This window comes from Syngnathus floridae, chromosome 10 (genome assembly GCF_059516105.1).
Source record: "Syngnathus floridae isolate MCC-2025c chromosome 10, RoL_Sflo_1.0, whole genome shotgun sequence".
NCBI lineage: Eukaryota > Metazoa > Chordata > Actinopteri > Syngnathiformes > Syngnathidae > Syngnathus > Syngnathus floridae.
The window spans coordinates 5424826-5451154 of NC_142422.1; the positions used below are offsets into that span (position 1 = coordinate 5424826).

Below are 26329 nucleotides of genomic sequence, written 5' to 3' on the forward strand. Positions count from 1 at the left end.
AAGGATTAGCCTTAACAAACTATATCACTACTATCTTGCTTTGCCTAACTGATGCTGACTACCATGTGGGAGCAGCCATCTTTACCTGGTCAGGTAACTAATCAGGTGACTGACCAGGTGACCAAAGGCTGTGTCAAAATAAAAGTCCATGGCCCAAGGCCAGCAAATCTTCACCAAAGTTCAAAATAAAAGTCCATAGCCCAAGGCCAGCCAATCCGAACCAAAATAAGAGTTTAAACTGAGGAAACTAAAATGACCCCCTTATAGCTAAGACGTGTGGTTACAACGAACATATTTACAATGGAGCCAATTTTCAATAAACAAATAATGTTCAATTTCTAAAATCTAGTTCTATGTGTTATTTTTGTCAACAATAAACCTAAAACTATCAAAAACCATTTTGAACATCATTGGTTATTTTGCCGCATATCATTTGCCACACTGTGTAGATTCGACAAGACAAATCCCAGTGGTCGACGGCCACAACCCTCAACTGGCAAAATGAGTAGTTCCGAGCTGGATCTGCTGATGGTCTGCTGGCATGCAGCGTCGGAAGAAATCCTGTTTTTTGCAAGCCCTCGGGATGTCATTTCAGCCAGCAGTGCAAGTCAGGCAACACTTACAAGCACAGCTTGTCCGACCATTTGGAGAGCGGCAGACTAGTTTTATGGTCTCTGTACTGGACGGTGTAAAGACATATAAAAGTGCCTGGTCACTGCAATCAAAGCAAAGAGACGGCAACCCTGTGACGCCAGAGCTGCGGTGATGGTGATTCTCACAGACACGAGAGGCCAAGTTTGTCAGGCCAGTGGCGAGGTTCCATCGCAAGATTCCACAGTATCAGTCGGGTCAATCAGTGGCTGAGACAAAGCAGTTCCTAAAGCCAGGCAGTCTTTGAACCCAGCAGGGAGAACTCCCCCGGGTCTCTTATCTCATTAAACTTGAAAAGGTATATTAATCCTTGAAAGGCTAAGATAACAGTAAGGTTGACGCTAGTCAAGGAGACTGACAGCATTATTAACACTATCTCCAATGGGGTCATCAGTGTTTTATCAAAGAAGACAGAAGGAAAAGTTATGGACTTTTTTCTCTGCTCTTAAAAGGATGTTTGGTTTTAAACTCCTTCAAGGAGGTGTTTTTTTCTACTGTGGGATATTTATCTATACCAGGATTGTTTTTTTTAAGATCCTGGTGACGATTCACATATCATGAAGAATATATCTGCTGTATCAGTCATGAAGAAGAACATGAATATTTTATAATGTTGGTAAATATCTTTGACAAAACAAAATTAGCTTAAAATATTCAGAAATAAAACATTCTTCTCCTTCTCAAAGATCAAGTTGTCATTTTCTACACTTCCTCTGCGTTCTGTGTCCTCTGAATACATTCACATTCCTTTTGTGAAAATAAAACGCTTCAAAGCGATTACTGAAGTCCATTTCCCCATTCTGGAGTACATGCAAGCCTCCAATGATTTAATCTTGCGAGGTTTATGATTTAATGGCAAATGGCAGCCAATGAAGGACAAAACGCTGGGCCTTGGACAAGCCAATGCATCGCGGGCCACAAACATTCAGTCAGCTTTCAGCAGCACGCCCATCTGACATCAGCCCACCTCCCTCCTTCCTCTCTTTTTTTTCACGCCAGGACACAAAACACTTCTCCGTCGGCCGCCAGTGCTGCACTGTCCCACGTTTCAAGTGCAGTTTAACAGCACATGGAAAGAAAAACACCACGTCGTACCACTGGGTGCCAGATTCATGCAAATCTCAAGGCGCACGCTTGAAAGCTGGAAATTTTCCTTTGCTGTTCTAAGCTGTCTGTCATCGTCAACATTGGTGGGCAGGAGCTGGCAGAGTAGAGTTTCACTGAATACATGTCTTTACTCATTTATCTCGGAATTATGAGGCCATGATCTTATGTGATGTCAAACGCTCAGCATATATTGAGATTTGTGGATAGTTGAGCATTACCATGAAAGACCAGGATATGTGGTGAATGCTGTTTTACCTTCTGCGGACGCTGTAATCAAAACATGACATCAATCTCCTACAGCTTGCATATGATTGACAGCTATCATGCTGTGAACGGATGAAGCACTTGGGAAAACTATGCTCGAGGGCCGCAATCGACTTGACATTCCATCCATCCATCCATCCATCCATCCATCCATCCATCCATCCATCCATCCATCCATCCATCCATCCATCCATCCATCCATCCATCCATCCATCCATCCATCCACCATTTTTTTTTCACATTTGGAGCCAAGCTTAAGTTGATCACAAATGACATTTTTGTTTTCAATGAACCTAACTAGCATGTTTTGGAATGTTGGAGAAAGCATACTGGGTGTGATTCAAAATGCAAACCTCTTGATTGTGTGGAAGATGTGCTATTCACAACTTGCTGCCCCATTGTAAAAAAAATAAGATGCAAAGTAAGTATGACGGCGATCGGGGTGTTTCCTCAGTTAACTTTCTGTTTCTAACTTGGACCTAAAGTTGATGTGTGCTCCAGTGGTCTTTACTTTGGCATGTGTCCTGCCTCATTACATCAAAATGTACAATGTTTAAGGGAGCGTTGGGCTTGCATCAAAAAGAGAGCAAAAAAAGTTTAGCCAATGCTGTAAAACTTAAACATAAAATTCTACTTAATTTGTCATTTGCAAACGGGAGAACTGTCATCCTGTGGCATGGAGCTTGAAATATAGGCTGCAGTGAAGCTGATCTCCAACCTTGTGGTCCTCAGGGCCCAAAGAAACATTCCACATCGCTTTTTTGGAGCGTACTGGATTCATTTTTGGAGTCAATCAATCAGTCGTCTCCAATGACTACCACAAAACGACCACGCTGCGGGCTGCGGGTCATCAGTCCAATTAGTCGTGATGGAAGTGTGAAGGGGCCAAAATGCTGAAACCTTCTCAAATTCAACACTCTGCAGCGTCGTCCCCTACGGAGGGCTTCAAAGGCAAGCGTACGTCATGGATAGAACGTCAGGAAGCAAGCCTGACGTGTGCGGTCGAAGCGATTCCCTTTGATGCATGTCGGTGTGACTAAATCAAAACTCAAAGTTCCTGCAAGAAACAAAGTTGATTTTTCTCTTTGAGTGCTCGCAAGCTCTTTTGTTGCAACTTACAGTTGCTAGTTAGCTAGCTATGCCTACATAACATTGTTGTGCAGGCATTCCAGAGACCAAATTATTTGTGGAAAAATTATAGTAAATTTACAGGCTAACTCATTCAATCTCAAAGATGGTGCCAAATGTGAACTGCAATAAACTCTTGTATCTCCTGTACACGTTTTGCAGAAAACAACGCCGGCCTCAGAGACTTTTGATGGCGTGTATGGCATCTCAGGCCAGCATCACTCGCTAAACGTGCTGTGAAATTGCCTAAGCTGTGTTTGAGGGTATGCATGCAAGTCATTCATCAGCTCACCTTATCTTGACTGGACTAATGCCACCACAATCTGCCCTGCTCATTCACTTCAAACGATGCACTCGGAAAGCTTCTTAAACCCCCTGTAAAGACTTGAGATACATGCCTGAAAATAAAGAGCTGCTTTTTTAGCGTGAGAAAAGCCCATTTGAGAAGATTTGTGTCAAATTTAACAGGCATTTTACAGGGGAAATTCCAAAGGTAAAGGGTGTGCATCAAAAGTCAAAAAGAATTTGAATAATCGTAAATTGTTCAAGGACCCATCATTATCCTAATTCAATAAATATAATCAAACATAATTACCATGTCATGGGAATATCTTCTTCTTCTCTGAAGGTCACAGCCGAAGAATTCCTGACCTATTAAATAGAAACAATCTTAAAACTAAGGATGTCATATTACGTGATGTGTCATGGTTATCAGAGCTTTTAAAAGGCCAAAGCTAATTATGTTTGTTGTATTTGTGTGTCTGTCCTTATGTGTGTGATGTTTTAAAGGGAATTAATGGAGCCGCTTCCATTAGCCGAGAAGTTAGTCATTTGTGTCCACACCCACAACGACGCAAACGCCCATTTCAAAGTGCAAAAGAATGTTAATTCCATCCAGGCATCCAATTAGCTTGTGCCAGGCATAAAAATCAAGCTCATTGTGTGAAGAAACACTTTTGAAATGACATCACAAGACAGATGTGTTCAATTGCGGCGGTTTAGTCCTTCTATTTCATAAATGAGATGTCAGAGTGAGAGTCTTAGTCTTTTCAATAACCAGCAAAGAGACGAGAACTTTGAAGGTAAATTAATTTTATTTTTATTTTCTTAAAAAAAGGTGTCACACAAGGCCAAAAGAAGAACAAACAAACAAAAAAAACTCTTCCTTTTGACATTTCACACCCAAGAAGTTCTTCTCTCGTCATCACAATTCACTCAAAGAGGCAAGAGAAAAGGACTCGCGTTGTTCTGACGGTGTTTACTCAACCTAGCACAATAAAACCCGGACAAAGTGACATGTACGATTCATAAGACAGACAGCTCACGTGGATCCAAACACAGACTCTCACGAGCAGTTTTACAAACGGAACGGGACGGTTTACAGCTATCCGATACATTGGACTGATCACTTTTAAGACAGACTATACATGTCGCAATGGGCACTTTTAAGGGAAATGGGATCGAATGAGAAAAGGTCCCATCCTGTTTTTTTTTCATCTTTGTTTTCTTTATGCCTTACAACAAACCTGCACGTTGAGGTAAGCATGCCCACTGGGGAAAAGAGAGGAAGCCATCTCCCATATATAGGACTCCCTTGACCGTATCCCCACTCACTTTGTAATTCGCCTTGACAGTAAATCAATTGTGAAGCCTGGCCCTTTAGACTCCTGACTTAGTCCAAGCCAAGGCCCTCCTCTCTCGCAAACATTCTTGCACACATGAATCACTCCAACTCCTGGCTTCTAGAAGGCATTTCCTGCCCGGCCCTCTCGCTCTCTCTCGCTCGCTCGCTCTGACTCCTCTGCTGAAAGCTGGGCAGGAGCGTTTTGATTTGGACCCGCAGGGGAGGAGAGCTCAGCTAACACGGGGCCCAGACAGAGACAGAACGCTAGCGAGTGAGTGTTGGGTGATGCATGTGCACCCGAGTCGCTGGTGTGGGTGGGGGGGGGATGAGTGCTTTATCCTAAAAACTGCAATCTGAGCAGTGGACCGTATTCCATCGACATCGCTCAGCACGGGGGAGCGTCCCGTGTCAGCATTTAAAATGTACATTCTGGCTAAGACAGATGTTCAACCTTTAACATAGAACATCAATGTAGATTTTCCAGAATAACAGAGTAGGTATACCCCCCCACCCCATCCCTTGAACATACTGCAAAGATTCATGATCATATTCAGTGCCGAGGAGCATTCAGTGGTGAAAATATGCACGGTGGGAGCTCGAGTTGGCTCGTCCGCACCGTGCACCTGCCTAACCTGTCCCCTTGAGATAGCGTAGACTATGATGCTAAATCCACAGTACATAGACAGCGGCCATGTACATCATCTTCTGTCAGCCGAGTAGACTCCGAACGACCATAAGCTGCTCGTTTGTCTTGGTATTATGTACACAACAATGTAGCCTACATATTTACTACGAGGATGGCGGATAGTCTCAAAGGGAGTGATGAACGAGTGGAAAAGGGATGGTTTGCCGCTGCGGCCACAAAAGGCCTACAGTGCCGCCGTGTGTGTGCGCGTGTGTGTACACTACAGGGATGTACTGCGAATGTTGGAGTGTGTGACGGGCTCCCCGTAATCCTCAGATCATGGCTCTTATCACCAGCCTCCCTTTGACCTGGTGAAGATAGGAGCTCCTCTCCGCCTCCAAGCTTTCGTCCTCGCTATCCAGGGGCTCCTCCTTCACCTTGATGACCCCGTAGTGCGGGTCGGGGAGCTCCACGCTGGAGCCGCCGCTGCTGCTGCCGCTGCTGCTCAGCGTGTGCTTCCGGATGACTCCTCCGGGGGGCAGCCTGTCCTCCTGCATGCGCTCCGGCTGCTCTCCGTGGAGCAGCTCCTCCTGCTCCTCCTCGGACTCCTGCAGGTGCGCGCTGGGTTGACGTAACTGCTCAATGGACTTGGACAGCAGCTGCAGAACACATTGACAATAAGAATAATTTTATTCTACATGTAGCAGGCACGCACTTTCAACCATAAAATCCAATGTATGCAATTCTGAATATTAAGTCATGAAACTGCAGTATATTGATTCACAATGTAAAAGTTTGAGTTCAATCCGAAATTTCTGCAAATTGAAATCAAACAAACTTCACATGTACTCGGTGTCAGAGAATCTGGCAAGACTTTGGCTCAGTAAGCAACGAAAACTCGTCAAGTGTGTTTTGATTTTCTTTGGCTTCTTTACAGTTTTGTGTTGCTGAAAGGAAAAATTGCCACGATAACCATTGAGTCAAAAATCACTGCAACATGAGAAAGTGTCTGGATAATCAGAGCGGTACAATTTGTGATGAATTATGTGTCATTTTGGTCATTAACTTCTCTTTATTCTTGACAGTTGAGAATGATAAAATGTTACACTTACAAAGTGATAAAGGCTTTATAGTGGTGATGGAGTTCATTTTACATTTACGCTGAGCTACCTTCAGTTAGGGAATTAATTAGTTCAACAGTTCCACCAGAAGGGGGCTCTACAGCCAACAACGAAAAGTGCCTGCTAACCAAATTATCTACACCAGGTAGGCCTTTTATAAATATCTCGATTAGCCTCTTTAGCTCAGCTTTTGTAAACACCGTGCAGACCTTTTCCAAATGCCTAATCTCTTGTAAATTTCCATTGCTGCCCCCTACTGTAGCTTGCACCGGAGGTCGTGTAAAAACAGCCCCCCCCTGACAAGCCTCTACTGGGAAATTAATTAGGGCAATGTTTCACTGATCCCTCGCTGTAAACACTCAGGGCTCATCCCTGATTAGTGGCCATTTATAACCTCCACTTTAAGTGGCTTTACCCCACGATCTTATTGGGCTGGATGATCACAGCCCAGTTTCTTTTTAGATAAAATTACCCTCGTGTGAACCGTTCCCAGTAAGCGTGCCGTGGGAAAAGTAATTAAATTTTATTTAATTTATCCAAAATTATTCATACTTTACACGCACATTTATATTCATCTACCTATTCCAGCGACGTATAGTTTCAATTAAAATAGCAGTTGATGCTGCGTATTCCCGTTGTGATTTATACAAGTGAATAAGTCATGCGAATGCATCAGTTTTGTGTTCTGGGGGTTTAAAACTAAATAAAAAATATTACTGGGCAGGATGGGCAGAACTCCTACATACTGTTTAAAAGGGGTGTCAGACTAATTTTTGATATGGGCCGCACTGCACTCATAGAAATCAGAAACTGGTAAAAACAATTATTGATAAATACAAATAAATATAAATATTATAATATATATAAAATAACAGTACAAATCATTTGCTAGCAATATCTGTAGTTTTAAAAAGCGAAGACAATTTGCAATTTTAGTATTGACACATGAAGTCGATGCACAATTTGTCTTTGCGGTCCACATAAAATGATGTGGTGGGCCGCATCTGGCCCCCAGGCCCTGGGTTGGACACAATTCTGTATAAATATGCATGCAAAAATTTGGAGCAGAATGGACAGCTATTTACCAGACAGCAAGCAGTCTCCACATAACATAAGATTCTTTTCAATTCGCTTGGACTGTTGAAGTGCCTAAAGTACCTCTGTCTAGGACAGTAAAAGGGTTCAAATGGCCTCTTTAGTATGAAGGGGGAAAAAAGTAAGAGTCTATTTGGGGAGAGTGGTCTGATGATTGTAAAATGCCTACTCAACTGGAGGCCACTATTGGAAGAAAAAAGGACCATCGCCCATTCTACAAAAACAAAACTGCCATTTTGATGCTTTACTCAGAAATTTCAAGATAAAGATGGTGCTGAGACGCACGTGTCAGCTGTACACGTCAGTTACCACTTGAGCTCAATTTTTGCTTTTATTTCCTCCTCAGTGGTTTCCCATTCCTCCTTCAGGGCCCAGTGTTGGGACACAGTGCAGCTCACACAATGCCGCCTTTCACAGCGTCGGTCACCTCACACGCGTCCCTCACCAGAATAATTACTCTCTTGTGTCTTGGCGAGGTGACCTCGGCTAGCTTTCAGAAACACAAATATTGCCACAGAGGAACAAAATGTATTCTGGGCTTTCCCCCTCCTCTCTCGCCTACGTTTGAACTTAGCTGAATTGAATTTCACAGTGTTAGCATGTGAACAACACTGGTGCCTTGAGCTATGATAACAGAATTAGTGCAAGGGAAGCATTTCTTCCCCATTTTGAACTTCTTTGTATTGCACATTTACCGGCAGTGGAATAGCAATGAAAAACAAACTATGGGTCAAGACTTTTAAACTTCAGCACCCCGGCAAAGTTGGATTTGTATCCTTAAAATAAGTCTATCAGAGTGATGGTAAAACGAAGCTTCAATTTGCTTCATGAACCAGTTGTTTTATTGTTTGACTCATTTAGGTGGAACTCTCTATTCGTCGCCATTATTTAAACCAATTGTGCCATCTAGAGAAGTCAAATAATTCCAGAACAGGTTTATAAAGCAAAGTTGAAGTTTTTTTCTCTAATCACCAATCACTAGTCATAGTATCCAAGTTGTCCAAGAAGAGGACAGACAGAAAGACAAACCTTATTTATATGGACTTGCTGCTGGTATTGTTTCTGCTTTTCCAGGAAATGTTGGTGTTGTTGCTGGATGACAAGTTGTGCCAGTGTGTTCTGAGGGAGTGGAGCTGACTGGGTCCTGTTCAAGGGCCGATGTTTGGGTAGTTTTGGCCGAGTGCTGGATGAGCAATCCTTCATGGCCAGTGGGGACAAGGGGTGGGTTGACAAGGAGCCTGGACCTTGAACAACAAAGCCCAAAATATTAAGTTTGCTTCGGGTCATTAGAAATTATATTTATTTATTTTAAGTAAACTGTTCTTACCAGTGGAAAGCATCTTCTGCTGCCTCATCTGCTCCTTCTGGAGAAGGTGCTGGAGCAGAGCCTGGTGACTGGGGCTCACTTTGGACTCCAGACCGTTCTGAAGAGGCACAGGACCTAGAAGATGTCCTGGCAGTCCATGCTTGCTCTCTATTGATCTGTCTTTTAGGCCAACAGCCGCCTGAAAAGAAAAAATACAAATAGTGACTCACTTCGTATACCACATGCAATACTCCAAATACTGAAGCTGTCTGTCGTAATTATGAACGTTAAATGACATCGCATTAAAAGATGGTGAAACATCACTGCTGTTAATGACCAGGTGTCCTTGGAATGTGCCAGAGCCAAACATTGATAAATCACGTGTTGGGTTATCAAGAGTTGTACCTGAGTGGACTTGGGCTTTTTAAAAAAGTGGTGATAAATGAGGTGGAAGATAAGAGCAAGCTTGATACCAGACAATATTTATCTAATGGGTGATAAAATCTTTGAAGGCCACAAGGGTCAGTGGCCTGTTGTCACAATGAAGGAGATGCAAAATTATAATTGAACACCGAAAGATACTTACGCTGATAGGTGAAGACGCAGTCGGAAGCCCAAAAGAGATATTCGGTAAGGACGGGGATGTGTATAAACTCAAGACGGACACGGAACTCTCTGGTCGGAATAATCTTGGCTGCGAAGGCCATCGCTATATGACACAGGAAAGAAACAAAGAGAAACATTACTTCACTTGTGGGAACCACCAGCAGTTCAGAATGTGGCCTAGGTAGTTAACTAAAAGTAGTAAAAGTAGTGTTCCTTCATCCCTAATGGATCAAATGCTAGCTGGTCCCCGCCTTTGGGCTCTGCCCTCTAGGAGGACACCACCAATGGGGCACACTTCCTGTAGCCAGCAGAGAAGGGGACCAGCATGTGGTTTTGGAACAGCCTTGTTTATCCTCGCGACCCCTACCAGTACTCGATGACCTGTACGTGGATATCCGGCCCATATTCGACCCGAGGGACCCGTTCCCTCTGTAAAAGGATACCTAATGTAACGGTGCATCAACATGCATTGCTTTTGCAACAGGCATGAGGTCTACAGGCAACCCGGCGCTCCACCAATGACAATAGCAAGCTTGTGTGTTGACGTTGCTCGCGACGCGGGTGTCTTTTTGGCTACCAGCGCCTGGGATTTCAATTAAACGCCGCGGTCCGTTTGTCTCCCCGAGCCCTGATGTCAGGGCGTCTCTGCGTTCCCTGTCACTGGAGGTCCTCGCGAGAGTAAACAGCCATGGTTCAGGAAAACACAGCTGCTCTGTTGAGATTGCAAGTGGATGTGTCATATCTGCCACCCGCTATAATGGTCTTCTTTGTGAGCTCGGTCCAAGGGGATCTATGGGCCAGAACTCAGCCTTGAATCTATCAAGAAATGCCTTAGAGGAGGCACGAAGCCAAGTCAATGACAGAAATACAATGACAAGCCAACAGCTAAACTCGGAGCCAAACTTCAGATTGTTTTTTTTTTTTGAAAAGCCTAATTGTGCAGAACATCTGGAGGAATAATGTGAGCGATAAAAAAGGAGCAGGATTGAAACTGTTGCTGTTGTTTGCTCTTAAATGCTCACATTTCCTGCAAAATGTGTTGTTTTAACACAAGTAAACCTGGCGCAGTCGGACACACGGGTCAAGCTGTGCCTCTTTAATGTCGGTGTGGGTAGTCATTTTCACTGGAGGGGAACAGACAGAGGGCAAATGGCTGTTTTTATAGCTGCGAGCAGAAGGGCAGCCAAGCATTTTGTACTTTCACCCCATCTCGCCAAAACCTTTTTTTTTCTAAACATGCATATGCCACAGCTTCCTTCATTTGGCAAATAAAAGGCGCTGCAGACATTTGGCCAATGTACCTCAGTTTTTGTGGTAGTAGGCAAAGAGGAGGGTCCATTTTCTGCCCCCAAGGCACTGGAGGCCCCGATGGGGGAGCTGGGGCCGGAGCCAGGGGCACTTTTTGTGGGTGTAGAGTCTGCAGAACATATACAAGTTACAAGTAATGAGTATTCATGCACACGATCCAACTTTTAAAAAAATGAATGAATGAATTAAAAAAAAATATATATATATATATATACACACACACACACACATAAAATATATACATAAAAAAATATAAATATACATATATATACATACATAAAAAATACATATACATAAAAAATGTTTCAACTGCCATAAGCTTGGTCTCATACCCATGAGCTCGAGCGCCCTCTTCTTATACGGTGTGACGAGGTTGCCATCTTTTCTCTTGAGCATGGGGCTGCTCCGCCTCTCAGCTACTTTCTGTTTCAGTCTGGACCGCACCTTCAGGTTGGGCTCGGAGGCTAAAGAAAGAAGATAAAAATAGCGAGTGAACCTTTAGTCTCGGTTTATTCTCTGAGGGTGAAAAATGACCCGATGGTGTGAGTAAGTCAAAGCAGTGTTGTTGTTTTTTTTTCCCCTCTAGCCAATGTAATGGAACTTGTGAAAGCCAACAGGAACATCATGAAATCAGACTATCAATCAAGTTATTATATTATCACACGTCAACGATTTGAAATATTCAAAAAAAAATTGGATCGATTAAATGACTCACGATCAGGCCTTTTTCCAAATCATCTGGACTAAATTATCTCGCGAAACACTGAGAAATTCTGCCGCTACCTGCCCTGGTGACCACAGTTTGATACAGTAGCAACAGTTAAACTAACACAAAAACATGGCAGATGTTTCAAGCTCCCCACAACACCTCCCACCTCCTAATGCAAAACAGAAATACCAATACACTCCTCAGTTTTCAACAGCCAGGCGGAACCTGATCCAGATAGCAGACCAGCCAATTTTTCTCTTGTGTGACTTTTCACCCAATAATTTTCAAAGTCAAAATTAGGAACACTTGACTCGAAGTAGATGTTACTAAGGATACTGAGGATTTTAACCCACGCAGCCAAAGGAAGACACAAAAAAGATAAAATGGGCATGCTGCGGTGACGTTATGTAAACCTGTTACACAACATACAATCTTTTTTTTTTCTTGATTATTCAGTTTGTGAATCAAAAATGTTATTTGTGTGTGTGCATACATTGCAAAGATCATGCAGCTGAAAATGGGGAAGTAAGGTTATGATGACGTAGGAGTGCTGCAGGGGAGGATGAATATGGAGGCGGTGCTGGAGGGTAGATAGGGGCACAGTGGGCCAGATGCTGCTATTTCTGGCATTTGTCAAAGCAGCCAAAGCCTCATCCCTAATACGTGGCGGCGGCGGACCTCTAATCCTGTGGGTGTGAGGATGAATGAAAGGGAGGAAGAAAGAAGAGAGGAGTGGGAGGGAGAAAAAGGCTGCTGGGAGTCCTGTGAATCTGCTTCACGCCCCACTGCCTTGATTGCTTTCTATTTTTATACACTGCTGCTGCCACTAAGCAACATATGCCAATTGGTCACCACGGGAACGGCAGACAGCGGCATGGGAAGGAACGCTTTTTCACTGGTCCCCGTGGAAAAACACAAAATCGCCCTGATGCTCCGAGATACAGAAGGCAATTATGCCGACCTTAAAGTGCAGTAGAACCTTTATAACGGAAAGATTAGATAGGCGAATAATGTGGAATTCCATCGATGATTCTGAGAAAGATGAATCAATCAATTCAGTGCGTATCTAGACAATTACCTCCACAACAGGCTTTTCTTTTACATTTTTTGAGTTACATTCTTAATCTAAATGCCATTTTAGGAGGTTGATAGTTATGGCATGCCAAAAAAAAAAAAAAAGATGGTTTTGTCCAGGTGTTTCTGCTCTCGTTCCTCAGTGCAACTAAAATAGGTTGACATCAATAATAAAAAAACAAGTACGGTATGTACACCGGAACTTGCTTGATATTTAGCTCTGTCCTAAATATAGATTCAACTTCCAAGCAGTAATCCCGCCTCTAAAATTCCCCTCGCACTTTCAAAGTTAATTGTTGAGTAAACATGATAGTTTTAGCAGAAGTTAATTCAGATACACATAAAACTTTGCCTGAACAGTTTGTCCATTTTTTTAAAATGGTGACTGTTCTTCTTCTTAAGCTTTAAGTGAATAATATATGAATCCCATAAGTTATGATATACATTTTTTTAACCTATCCCTGGCCTACTATTTGGCAACCGCCAACACTATTTCCTGTTAAACTTGGAATGGCTTGACATTTACAGGGTTTGTAAAAGTCCCAAGACTCATGAAAAGAACCACGTGTGACAAAATATATATTCCTGACAAATGTGATTATGAAACTCTACCAGAATAAACAATGAACTTCGCCCTTTGGCCCAACCAAGCAGTCGGGTGTCTCACACAGAGCACTTGAGTCACCTCCATCTTGTTTTGAGAGCACTATCTTTTCTTAAACAAACAATCATGTCAGGGCACATCCCGACCACGGCAACACCTGCCAATCAGCCATCGGTGGCGTTCGGTGGCTGGGAACAACGCCACCTTTGTGCGTCAACCTTTAAAATGGCTCTAATGAAGACAGACAGGAAGTGGGGGAGGAGAGACTAAGCAGGAAATGACCACATATAGATTCAGGAATCTATGAAGCAACAAGTTTTATCAATGTGAGACGTCTGCACAATTCCTCTGAGTAATCTCGAAACTGGGTATACACAAATTAACCAGTAGGGTCGTTTTGGAAATTAAAGAGACACTGAGGGGGAAAGAACATAATGTAATTTGGTGACCTCATAGCGGAGGTTTTTTTTTTTTTGGAGCTCGCCAAGTCTTGTAAAAACTAAGGGACGGGAATTATTTTTATTTATACAGCATTCCCCAAAGGCCTCCTCAAGCTTTAAACCGCTAAAGTTTTTTTACCTTTCGGTGGGAACCTGTGTCCGTTCAAAATTACTTCTAAAGCCCAGAATTTGGAAAAGATTTAACTGCTCTTATTACTGCATTTATTACTTTCTTTAAACAGTTAATCAGAGTATATTATTAGTCATGGTTCTAATAATGATATAAAAAACAACATCATTAAATGCGTCTGAAATCGTTTCAAAGTGAACTATGAAACAACTAAAGAAGGAATTCAAGTGTCCTCATTTTGTGGTTCCCTGAATGGATGAGAGAAGCAGGGGTCATAATGAGCCTAACTGACCTTATTAGCAGGTCATCAGCAACTCCAGGAAACACTCAATAGCTCTATAGAACTCTTGATTGACAGAGGTCAAACGGGATTTTAATTATAGCCCACACTGTTAGAACTTGTGGTACAGTCCTTTTTGTTCTTCGAGGTACAAATTGTACTCATGTACAATGTGTAATGTAGACTCCATAATAACTTTCTTTCCCAAAAGTTTACAAGCTGGGAAAGCATTAGATTTTCATAATGAGCCAATACATCAATAAAGGTCCAGTTATGTAGTTTTGACTGCAAGTGGAGTCCAGTGAATGCAATGAAAAGCAAAGTATGCACAAAGTGTATATTTCTATAATTGTTGTATGTGTGTCACACATATGCAAATGAGCAGACCTGTCTTCCTCAAGGGGAAGTCGTCCTTGCCGTCAACGGGTGATGGCAGAGTGTAATGGCAGGTCGGGGACATGCCGCCCAGTGGTGGAGAGCTTTGGTCCAGAGAGATATGATGAGAAGACCTGAGGACACAAAACAATAAAAAGACACAATGCAGTGTAGCAATGTAAATGTGCACCTCAAAAGTGCTTTACATTCATTTCAAAGTAGTCACCTGTACCAGAGCTTGGGGTGGTGGATGAATGAATGATTGCCACCATTACTGGTGGGATCCTTTGCTGATTTGCTCAACAGAAACTCTTGGAGTTTCTGCTTCACCTCTGTACTGGCCACTGCACCTGTGAGACCAAAAGGTGCAAGAACAAGGATTGGGGTTACCCTAAGGATACATGACTTGTGATGCATATTGTGAATTTCAAATTATTTCTGTTTTAACCGCTCTGTTTTTGTCCCTTGACATGTAGAAAGATCCCCCCCTAGCGGCCAACAAGAATTGCAACAAAAAAAAAAATGTGAGCGAGAACACTCCTATTGCAGGCCGACAGTTTCAGGGCATCGTTTCAAATTACCTGACCTGGCAAAGTCATAAGTCATCTCTATTATTAGACAGAATGTAAAAACAGAAATGAAACCTTAGACCTTAAGCTATTCTCATAGTTCTATTAAAAGATATTTTCAACAAAATTCCAGGATTAAATGGCACCAGGAAGCCTTAGCTATTTATATTGCTTTAATTATAGTCTTTTTTTATAATGATCACCTTGAAATTACAAAGATCCTCTTAGCCTCTTAATTTTAAAACCAAGCTAATAATAATGTGATAATAATAAATTTTAAAAAGCAAACCTGAAACAATGTGAGTAAAAACAGAGACCATTAGAATATGTAACAAAGTTGGAAAATTAAATCATACGGAACAAGTGTCTTGTATATTGTAGTTTAACTTTTTCCTCTCAGTTTTGTGTAACGTAAATATATTATTTAATAATAATAATAATAAGTGTATTTTTTAGAGTGATTTTCCCCCTCGGTGTGGAGCTCTTACTCTCTCTGGCTCGTTCTTTGGCCCTTAGACTCATGCTGGAGATGTGCAGCTCTCGCCGATGCCTCTCCTGCTCTTTCTCCTGCTGGTTCTGCTGCTGGCTCTGTTGGTGCTGCTGGTTTTGCTGCTGCTGCAGCTGCTGTTGCTGCTCCAGACGGCGCTCCTTCTCTGCAAGTTCCTGCTGCTGTTTCATGGCGTGGAGCTCCTGTTGAAGCTGAGAGCGCAGCAAAACCAGTGGTAAGCCTGAGGAAAGCAACTCTCGGTGCTTGATGTTTTGGGAAATCACAGCTATTTTTGTGACCTTCCTGTGGTTTTGTATTTTACAGTGATGGATGATTTGATGCTTGCATGTGAAAACATTTTTCACACTGTGCTGTAAGATTGTGATGCTCGATTTTTCTCCCTTATGTTTCAAGTTAAAGCTGACCCACCTTGAGATGCTCCTGGAGCTGAGCCTGGTGCTGACGGGTTAACTTCTCATGCTGTTTCTGGAACTCGCTGATGAGCAGCTGCTTTTGAATCTGCTGCTGCTTTTGGATGAGAAGGAGCTCCTGCTGCAATTGCCGCTCCCACAATCCCGGGTCCGAACCTGGCCCCAGCATCCTCAGGTCTGTGCGCAGGTCTAACGGAGATATGGGTTCCACAACCAGTGGGACGTCGGACTTAATCTCCACTGTATTCCAAAACAAGAGAAAAAAAAAATTAAATGTCAAACACTGAATGCGTCTCCGTCATGAGACACAGTGTTATATCAGTGCTGCTGTATAATGGAGAGCGAGGAAGAGAAGGAAAAAAGTGAGAATCATGAAGGCAAAGCTTTCTCTCATGCAAACCTGTAATTATAATCGTTTCTAAAAACAAACACTGGATCACATCCGGCAGAGTCTACTGGGAGCAGCTGTACTGAGGACCCAGTGGACATTTGGCACGGAGCTCACAGTGGACATTTCAAGTATTTATTTAAATCCTGTTTTATAAACAAATGACATTCTTCTCATTTCTCCTAGGACATCATGTCACTTATAAATCCTTAAAGGAAAATATTTTTTTAAGGATGACGATCATGGTGGCATAATACTGTATTTTGAGATCTTGCCAGTTTTGTTAATGAGTGCTGACGTTAATGGGAAGTGTTTTTGTCATTACGTGTAATTGGCAGATATGAAGACACCGAGCTTCCTTTCGTGCTACGAGCTCTGTATACAGAGGGAAATTATATGTAGTTAAAAACATGGAAGACTAGTTCATCTGCATTTTCAAAAGAACTATCCATGAAGTCCATTTTGTGTAGCTGGACATACTGTATAATCACCAAAATTCAGTTTTTGACACCAAAGAAACATCACAACCCATATAAATTCCAGTAGCTGCAATTAGATTTATTGAGTGCCTTCATTGCCTTAATAAACACACCTCACATTTGACATTTCCTTCCTAGAAATATTTTTAATAACCAGTCACTATATTTATTATACACCAGTCAAAGAAGCATCTTCTCACTAGTTGCCATCATTCCCTGGAGGCAGGTATACTGATGTTAATTTGCATAACAGCCAGCATTGCATTTGTACGTGGCGTTGCTGATTATATAAATAGCGACATAAAAGCAAGTGGTGCAATCCTGGTCTGTGACAACCCCCACATGCGAGTATCCGCCACCCTAACTTGCTGCTGTCATAGCAACACCAGCTACGTAATTATGAGCACACACCCCATCCTGCAGCTATGGAGTCTCACCACATGTCATCTCCTGCCTACTGTGCCAATGTGACATGAGGACTATTATATCAGCTCTTATATAAAGACGGAGTCCCCAGCAGAGAGAAACACAATAAAAAGAAAAATTGCACAATAGTGTGTGATAGTCTTAGAAGAGGTTCAAAGAGTGAAGACAACCAGTAGGGAGTCCTGGTGTTCTAAAAACAGCTTCAGTGAAATGACAGAGCAGGGCACCGACATGAAAAGGTACCTGTAGATCAGACTCCTCTATGTTGACAAGGAAAATGCATCTTGGCGTGCAAGTACTTGACAAAGGACTCTACTGTTAACGGGCGCTGTTCCAGGGACAGCCGTGAACCTGTGAACCATTCAAGGACTCCGTGAGTCAGACACCGTCAGTGCTACTTCTGCCTAATGGACCTAAAAATAGCAACAAAAACACCTGCTGGCAGGGGGAGAACTCGCCACTGTGATATTTAATTAATCTCATATTTCATTCCCAACCCTGACTGCGAATGACATTAAGGATCTTCACTTTGATCGGCGCATCAAGCTGAGCCTCTATCACTATTTCTTAGACGTGGTGGTTGCGGGGGGGTGTAGGCGGGAGTGTGAAAGCTTAAGGCCACATTTGATAACCGAGCCTGCATGAAATGGCCCTTGAGGAAACCACAACAGCCTCACGCGCCCGTGCTATTCTTGTCCACCCACCGTCCACAAGAATAGCGCAGAGCCCGGTGCCAAAGTTGAGGGAAAATAATGAGATCCTTAAGGTATGGTGATTATTCAAGTGCACCAAATGGAAAATTGACAATATACATCCATCACGACTGCCATAAAAAAAACTTCCAAACGTTCTTCAGACTATATACTTCACCCCAAAACAAAAGGCATTTTGACAAAAAGCACACGCAGTACTTTCGAGCCTGAAAACAGAAATCTTTAGCTTCTGTCAAAACGAAAATAATCCGTAGGCAGGCAAGAATACCGAACCACCAGTAACTGGGGCCAAATATAAATGCTCTTAATATAGACAATGTGCGAAAGACTGTCACACTTGTGAAGCTGCCATCTTAATTTAACACTTGCAAAAATAAAAGCGCCATGTTGCATTCATGTAATCTTCAAGTCATAATCAGGCTTTGGGTCATGGTGACCCTTGATGCAAATAAATGTTTCTAGATTAGAATGACACCTCTCATGCTTGGACGGCAGCACCAATGCACCACGCACTGGTAAACAAGATATTTATGAATGACAGCTCCCAAATGTGTTTTTAGCCCCGGGCAAGTACCCTGTTGCCCCATGCCCAAATTCCTCCCTGTAGAAGGCCCGCCGAGTGGCGATTGGGTGACTCACGGCGTGTGACCACTGCAGTCGGAGCGCCAACGATCTTAAAAGTGTTTACTCTCCTGCTCTGCCTTGCTCTTGGTTAGAGTGACAATTACAGCCTTAATTTGAGATGGCTGCTCAGAATAAAATGGCTTAGAGAGAAACAAGTCATTCATAATATAAATATCACTCACTAAACACAAAGCTGTTCTTACAACTTCACTTCCATCGCACCAGTTGCGCAATTCAGATGTTGGCTACTTTTAATCATCTTTTACAAATGAAAAAACAAGGCATAAGCAGTACTTAATGGCTTTCTTCGTGTGGCATTTTGCCCACATTTACTTATCTAAATTCTCTCTGACAATCAAAATAGAAGCAAAGACAGAAGAAGTGGAAAAAATAAGCTGATCTTAGTGACTGCAATGTGGCACTGGATCTCTCATTAAGTGCCTTGTTATTTTGAGCAGCCGGCAAGTCTAAAGCAGGAAACGGCGCTTTATTTTTAAGACGTCGGCTCGTCCTTGCCGCTGAGCCAGATTTCAGACTTGCAGTGCTATCTGTTAACAAAGAGGCCTGACCCGGATCACCGTGCAAGCTTGCTGGCTCCTGTTTGGCCGTCAACAAAAAAAAAACCACACAATACCCCATTCATTAATTATTAAAAATAACGACCAAAAAATATCATCCTCTAAAATTGATAGTCAAGTTCTATGTAAATATGGCAATTTTTGCAGAAAATATGACTCATATCCTAATACATCAATCACCAGAAATCAATTATACCAACGGCGGGAGCCACAAAAGCATCCTCAAGCCTTCCTCCTCATAAAGCCACAAAGAAAAATCTAAAACAACAAATGGATTATATAACCTATTATTCTACTTTTTTTGTGTGTCGTGAGCACTTCAAACACCTTCTGAGGGGATATAAAGGTAGATGAGCCACACAAGGGTACTTGGAAGGTAGACTATTATTGTTTGCAAGCTTCCTATTGAAGTGGCTTTGCATCATGTTTTGCACTCAGACTGAGCTAATTAGTTTCCTGCGTTGAGAGCCCATTTGAATAAGCTTTCGTCTGATGTCACTAAATCACTCGTATTTACGTGAACTACTTGAAATTAAACAGTATTATCTAAAAAAATATATTTATTATGGTCGGATTGCCATTGACCTCAATTCATACCACTTAGTCTTTCGGGATTAGTTCAGAAACATATTTGTCAAAATCTCAAATCGTTTACCATAAAAGAAAAAACAAATCCAGCAGGCGAATGGGTTCCACTATTAATATATGTTCCAAGGCACTGTTATATCAGGAGCATGCCAAGATGGAATGATAATGCACAGACGCCTAATCTTAGCAGGCTAATGCCATAAGCCGAAAATAACTCACCTAAGAATAGCTGACCCACAGAATAAGCAAGGAGGCTGTATTCGGACGCTCTGTGCACCCGTTGTTTGACAAACAGGCCTCGCACACAGAGGACAAGACGTGTGACAACATGATTTATTGACAGATGGAATGTGTCATCCTCCTGTCTTCTTTCTAAATTTGTGTGGCCTCTCGGGGTTTTGCCTGCAGTAAAACTCATGCTTGTTTTTTTTAAAAGCCCAAAATTCACATTTGATTTATTTTTGTTTCACCTAATTTCTATTCAAGGTATATCACATTAACCATATGATTCATCCCTTTGTCACCAAACACCCGTGTCACTTATGACAATCAACAACTATGCAGACCATTCAAACAGTGAACAATTACAAAATGCATGACAAACAATGTCCTGACTCATCTTAAGTCCCTTTTGTTGCCAACTCATGTGAGTCAATACATTGCCGTATTGTAAATTTCCATTTTCTGTTATGCCAGAAATAAAGCACTGTGGTCAATGTTCGGAGAGAAACCTTTAAGTTGCCCCCCTCTGCATTACCATGACACTTTTTCCACTTCCCTAAAAAGTACACGAAAACAACATCCCTTTTATAATCTCAGTGACTCACTTTGACCGGTAAGAGTTTGGGAACAAGGGTTGCACACTTCCTATTCATATTGTTTAGCACAATGACAGTTCCTATTAGAAAATTGAGCTGCTTGAACGCTCAGCATTAGAACCGATTAACAGAACAGAAAGCGACATATGTCATGACAAATACCTCGATTCAGGAAAAGGTGCGTGATCTTACCACGAAGCCCAGCTGAGAGTTGTTCTTTGCACAGAAAAAGAGAGACTCGCTGCGCGCAGAGTTGGGTGGAAGAGCGAGCGAGAGAGTGGGAGAGACACAAGTACACTGACGATGTGCGATGTCAAGATGGAATGCACGAGTAGAAAAGCCAAGAGAGGGGGAAAAAAACTAAAAGATGACATCCCGAGGTAGAGCAACTTTAAAAAAAGGATCACCTGAACCGTTCACGTTGTGCATCCTGCTCTGGTAAAGGAGCGGCTGGGCTCCAACGCGGCTGTCTGTTGTGGAGAAACTTGACTCGCCCTCGTAAATCGTCTGCAGCATACTCCACTTAGCACTCGGGTCTCATCGCACGCCGTCACCAAGAGAGCCACCCCTTCAGCCACCCGGGGGAGCGAGTGCCTTCCTCCGCCTCCTCCTCTGAGACAGCACTCTTCACTGGAAAGCAGGAGTGCTCTCGATCTCTGCAGGGCTGTTTGCTTTCAGCCCCGGCCCGGCACCCAAACACTAAGACAGTGTCAAGCTCCCTGCCTTCTCTTCACAGCAACGTGTCAGAGGGGAGCTTGCAAATGTTGCCTGGCAAAGTCGTGTAGTGTGCGCTAAGCACCTCACTCAGGCGAGCAATGTAAGCTGGGGAGGGAGGGAGCTTCATTTGCATGTGAATCAACAACTGCGTGGCCCACAGGTGACAGAAATAGAACAATAGCCAGCCCTGGCTAAAAATAGGTCAGGCGAGGCGCAGGGATTGGAGCAGCATTGATGCGTTTAAAAATACCACACCAAACACAGCTGTCTTCTGCAGTTTCTGCCAGAAGGCATGTCTCCTGACTCCCTCTCTGCAGATGGAGTCTTGATCTCCCCTCCCTCTTTGAGTTGTGGAACAAGTCTCTATTTCTATCTTCATTTTGTTCTCTCAGGTGGACGAGCAGTAGGATCCCCTTTACACATTGATGTAGTTGTCAAATGATTCACAAAAAGTGCTTCTTTCATGTGATTCACAAAAATGCCGGCTCTATATTTAAATATCTCCTGCTGTAATCCACCACGAAGGCATGCTTAAAGGTGATTTCCCACCTCTTGTTCACATTCTCTGAGCCAAAGCACTAATCAGTCAGTATTGGGCTGTGTCAAGTTGAAATTGAATCGTTCGTTTACCAGTGAGCGGATGAAAATTGGGAAAATTAATTTGAGCCGAACTACTTGATCTTTCTCAAACCGAGTTCTGTACTGTGACGACACTTTTGGGGAGAAAGCGTGCTCTGTCCATCTATTTTCACCCTTCAAGGTACAATTAATGCTAATACGCCCTTTAACTTAAATCTTTTTATCCCAGGAGCCTCGGGTGGTCCAATTCGAATGTAGGTCAAAGCAGTGAGAAAATAACCAATTATCATCTCATCGGAATTATGCTTGTTGAAATGATTTTTAAAAAATCAGATCAGTTGGCTGCAAATAGAGCCCAAACAATAAGCCCTCTCAACAAAGGCCTAAGCTCTAAAAATGCTAAAATGTGTCTACCCAAAACAACAATAACCACCATTAAATAAAAATAAATAAATATAAAAAATAATAAAACACTCAATGGAGTTTATCTGCATTTAAATCAATGAGAAGAGTCTGACCAATGCAATGTTCTTATTTACAATATTATTGTTGTTTATATGATTAAATAGACAGTTAAAAAAAATCTGGTACTACCACCATTAAATCAGAATCCAGCCTTCGAAGCAACTTTCTCCGACTAACACCCAACATGATATGTTGAAGTGGTAGGCCACATAAACACTGTGTTCACTGAAGACACATTGCCGTGTGTGTGTCGGCTCAGTGCGCTTATGTGTGGGGTTCGAGTGTGTATTCAGGCCAGTGCTGTTACTCGGGAAGCATGCTTTCAACTTGCCAACTGGAAGATGCCGTAACAGCGCGACGGCAATTACATAAACCAACTGTGTCAAGAGCATCTCCCATGGCGTACCCCCCACCCCACCCCTACCACCACCAGCCCCATGCAACAGCCTGTCTAATGTGATGTATAATGTGGGACTATGAGAAAATGCAAACACATTACTCACTTTTAAAACCCAAACCCTGAGAAAATATACAATTTCATGAGTGTTCTATTAATACGCCTTCCAAAACTAGCCAACATCCATTGTTGATATAATGTGACTCCCTCCCATAAAAGTCAAATCAAATCTGACCACTAAGGCAGCTTTGTGGCCAAGCAGCCTGTGCCTTTAAATTTTTCATCTTCCTTCATAATTTGACCTGTCCCCCAGCCAGGGGCGTGGAGCCAGAACAGCTATTTTTAGGTGCTGCGCTCTGACGACTGGCTGCGGACGTGCACGCGCACACTCGCGTGCACGCGCAGAAAGACTTTTACTGTGTTATTTCAGCTAGGCAAACATTGAACCCCTCCATCCTTTTTTATCACAGCCAAGGAAGTCAAAATTGGAACGTGCAATGAATGTCTGACATTAATTATGCCGCCTGTGAGCCAATTAGCCAGAATAATAATGAGGGAAAAAAATCAAAACTTTTGCTTTGTGCAACTTTTACAGCTCTTGTCACTCCTAATTTTTTATGAAATGGTTGGCAGTCCCACCGGATAAGATTTGTGCGAGAGATAAGAAATCCTCAAGCCGAAGGTAAGGATGGCTAAAGACTCCATCTGTCGCAGCATCTGTCGGAGCAAAAGATTGTTGAGTCCAGCCCCAGAGGCTGACCTCCACAAAGGCCAGGAATAGTTTCTCAAACGAGGAAGTGAGTCCATCACATGAATAATATGTAAATGGAAACGCTATTTATATGAGCGAGAGCACTGCTAAAATTAAATTGCAGCATTACTTTCTTCAACACTCTACCAAACAATTTATTTACAAGTGGCCCTATTCTTTCCAACATGCTACTATAAATTGGAGGCAATGGATTTGCAGTCGGAGGCAATATTCCCTTCCTAGTATTTAACTTGAAATATATGTTAGTAGTGATTAACCTAAAATGTTTATTTCTGACTTGCTTCCTGGGGCTGATGAGGGATTGTGGATTGGAAATAGCTCCGTCCAATTGCTAGGGCCCCAGTAAACCGGCAATGTGGCGAGACCGTTATAGCTCCTTGTGCGTCACCCGTGGCCTTTGTCTACTTTAGTCCTATTAAAGCATTTAAGTGTGAAAGTCAGCATCTCCGCACGATCGTCACTCTATGTACTGCCAACTGTGTCTCGCTGTGTGTGTATATCTGACCCATTCAAGTTTTATGTATACAATTAAGAATGGGTGATTTATCCGTTGATCTGTGTCGTCATCCATACATTTTTCTACAGAAAAAAAATTAAGAGCGCCAACCAACAATGAATGTGAAGCATCTTTTTATGCATGGCTTAACTTGAATGATCTACAACACAGGTGACAAACTCAAGGCCCGGGGGCCAGATACGGCCCGTCACATCATTTTATGTGGCCCGCAAAGACAAATTGTGCATCGAATCCGTGTGTCATTACTAGAATTGCAAATTGTCTTTACTTTTAAAAATATCTTTTTTTTAAATATTTGACCAGTTTTTAGTAGTCTGATTTGAGAACGAGTTATTTGTCAGTTTGTTTTGTAGCTTATACTGTATACAATATGAGGTGCTCATACATTTATTTGGGTTGACGGACTGTGAAAAAAAAAGTTTGACACCCCTGATCTACAAGGATGTCCATTCTATTATGAAAAATTGTGGTCAGCATGGAAGAGCTTGTACGTGTCTTTAAAATTGACTCTCTCACTCTGTTACTGGACCAGTCCCCGAGTCAACACCCGACTTCTGTGGCTTAATCACCATGGCACTGCTGCCTTGTGACAAAGTGTGCATGATGAAACCCAGCAGGGAGCCAGGCGGGAGAAGGATAAGTGTTGCAAGAAATAAATTAGGTGGACAAACACAGCTCGCTATAAATGTGATCCCGGCTAGAGAAAATGTGTTGTTTTTCTTTTCAGAGCGTACAATCCATTTGTGCGAGGGAGTGAACGTTTTATTGTTCTCTGAACTTCAGGGCCACTTTCTACTCACGCGGGAGGGACTGTCCATCGACCAAATACAAAAATATGTTTTGGTTGATCTGCTTTTGACCTCCTGCCTGTATGGATGCAAAGTTTCATTGTTAGAGTAAGCTCATTATATATATTCAGAGGAGATTTTCCCCCCAGCAACCCCTGACGCAAGAGCCTCGCCCCCTTTTTTCCCTGAGGATCATCTCCCTGGTTGCCCTGACACTGGAGGGAAATTAACTTTCCTCCCAAGTCCCAAATGACCTTCTTGGCCCCCATCTTACTTACATCAGTTCCTCATGAGTCACCATATTGGCGGAAGATTTTCCATTAATTTGCAGCGAGGGGGGGGGGGGGGGGGCTGTGCAGGGTGCTTATATCTCTGCACTAGCCTCTCTACCTGTTAAAGTTTGGAAACTTATAAACATTTTCCATTTACCTCGCAGTCAGTCTCATAAAAGCACAAAGGCTGTACAACTGTTGATGTGATGAAATCCAATTAGTGTGTACATCTGGATGTGTTATGTGAGTGTTTCCTCACTAATGATTTGGGTACGCTCACTTTTTATTAGGTTACTCTGTCTGGCATCCTGTGGTATTTCCTGTTGGACTTTCAAGGCAATATAGAATTTACTTAACAGGTTGGATCAAATAACATGGGGGGGGTAAAAATTAAGATCGTCATGTTCGCTGCTTCGTTCTGAAACGCTGCCGGCAAGTTCGGCAACTTAGCTAATAATAGCACAGTTAATTGCAAGCCAGCTTCCGCTCTCATAAAAGTGAACAGTACAAAGTTTCTTCCCCTCATCAACAAGGGCCATAAAAGCTCATGTACATGAATGTGAATCGTTTTTGGGGGTTTTTTTGCATTTAATGATTTTGTAATATCCTTAAGGTTTTATTATTTATTGTTTTTCTGTCTATTTATTTATTTATTTCTGTCACATTTATTTGTTATCATTTTTTCTTGGCCATTAAGTAGATTCCAAAGTATGTCACGATTCACAGGAGGGATTTATAACAAATATATGTTGTGTGCACCAATGCACCATCAATCATCTGCTGACTCCTCTATCCGAGTTTGAAAATACAGCCTGAAACCACTGAAGCACTGTCCTCCGAAATGGCAAAAACACACTTTCAAAGCAATTTCAAAAGCATCCACGTATTGTGCACCGGAGGTCAGTTTACTTTTTAACTTTGAATAGGTCTCTGACGCTGTGCATTCATCTGTTGCCATTGGCTTTCTATAAATAGACACAGCACAAAGGCACACTGGAAACAGAGGGCAGCGCTTGGTATTTTTACTGATCAATGTGCTCATCTCTGTTGGAAAGCATTGATCGGCTGAATCAAATTGACCATGTTGTTGTACAACTTCCGCCTACATACATTCAGCCCACTTTGTTCATCACTCAAGAAACTTTAGTCTCATAAGCACATCACTATTTGTTCTCTGATCATCCATCTTAATGACAGCTTCCATTAGAATAATCTTTTTTACATCATGGTCTATTGGGAGAAAGTGGAATTGTTGCAGCAGTGAAACACAGGAA

General features: G+C 42.4%; 1 protein-coding gene and 1 long non-coding RNA gene across 5 annotated transcripts; both read right to left on the minus strand.

Annotated features, from left to right (window-relative positions):
- Window positions 1–2964: 2964 nt before the first annotated feature.
- On the minus strand, window positions 2965–3860 carry LOC148392096 (uncharacterized). Its single transcript, XR_015860721.1, has 3 exons — window positions 3746–3860; window positions 3443–3534; window positions 2965–3079 (listed from the first exon to the last, which is right to left on the minus strand). It is a non-coding gene; the product is annotated as an uncharacterized LOC148392096 (long non-coding RNA).
- Window positions 3861–4225: 365 nt separating this feature from the next.
- Window positions 4226–21578, minus strand: hdac9b (histone deacetylase 9b). 4 transcript variants are annotated; one of them, XM_088387773.1, is made up of 11 exons: window positions 20956–21578; window positions 15933–16174; window positions 15503–15715; window positions 14680–14804; window positions 14460–14581; window positions 11168–11299; window positions 10829–10944; window positions 9508–9630; window positions 8943–9120; window positions 8645–8859; window positions 4226–6058 (listed from the first exon to the last, which is right to left on the minus strand). In XM_088387773.1, exons 1-11 carry the CDS (start codon window positions 21062–21064, stop codon window positions 5732–5734), a joined length of 1902 nt encoding a protein of 633 aa, XP_088243899.1. In that variant the 5' UTR covers window positions 21065–21578; the 3' UTR covers window positions 4226–5731. The 4 variants fall into 4 exon arrangements, with proteins under 4 accessions (XP_088243899.1, XP_088243901.1, XP_088243898.1 ...); XM_088387775.1 differs by having other exon boundaries at window positions 14680–14797; window positions 15505–15715; window positions 20956–21576; XM_088387772.1 differs by having other exon boundaries at window positions 14674–14804; window positions 20956–21575.
- Between the last annotated feature and the right edge of the window lie 4751 nt (window positions 21579–26329).

Coding starts and splice junctions, on each gene's coding strand:
- hdac9b (XM_088387772.1), bottom strand. CDS start 21,064: ATGCTGCAGACGATTTACGAGGGCGAGTCAAGTTTCTCCACAACAGAC. Junction 11,300..14,459: donor CTTCCCCTTGAGGAAGACAG/GTCTGCTCATTT, acceptor TTCTTTCTTTAG/CCTCCGAGCCCAACCTGAAG. Junction 10,945..11,167: donor GAGGGCGCTCGAGCTCATGG/GTATGAGACCAA, acceptor TATGTTCTGCAG/ACTCTACACCCACAAAAAGT.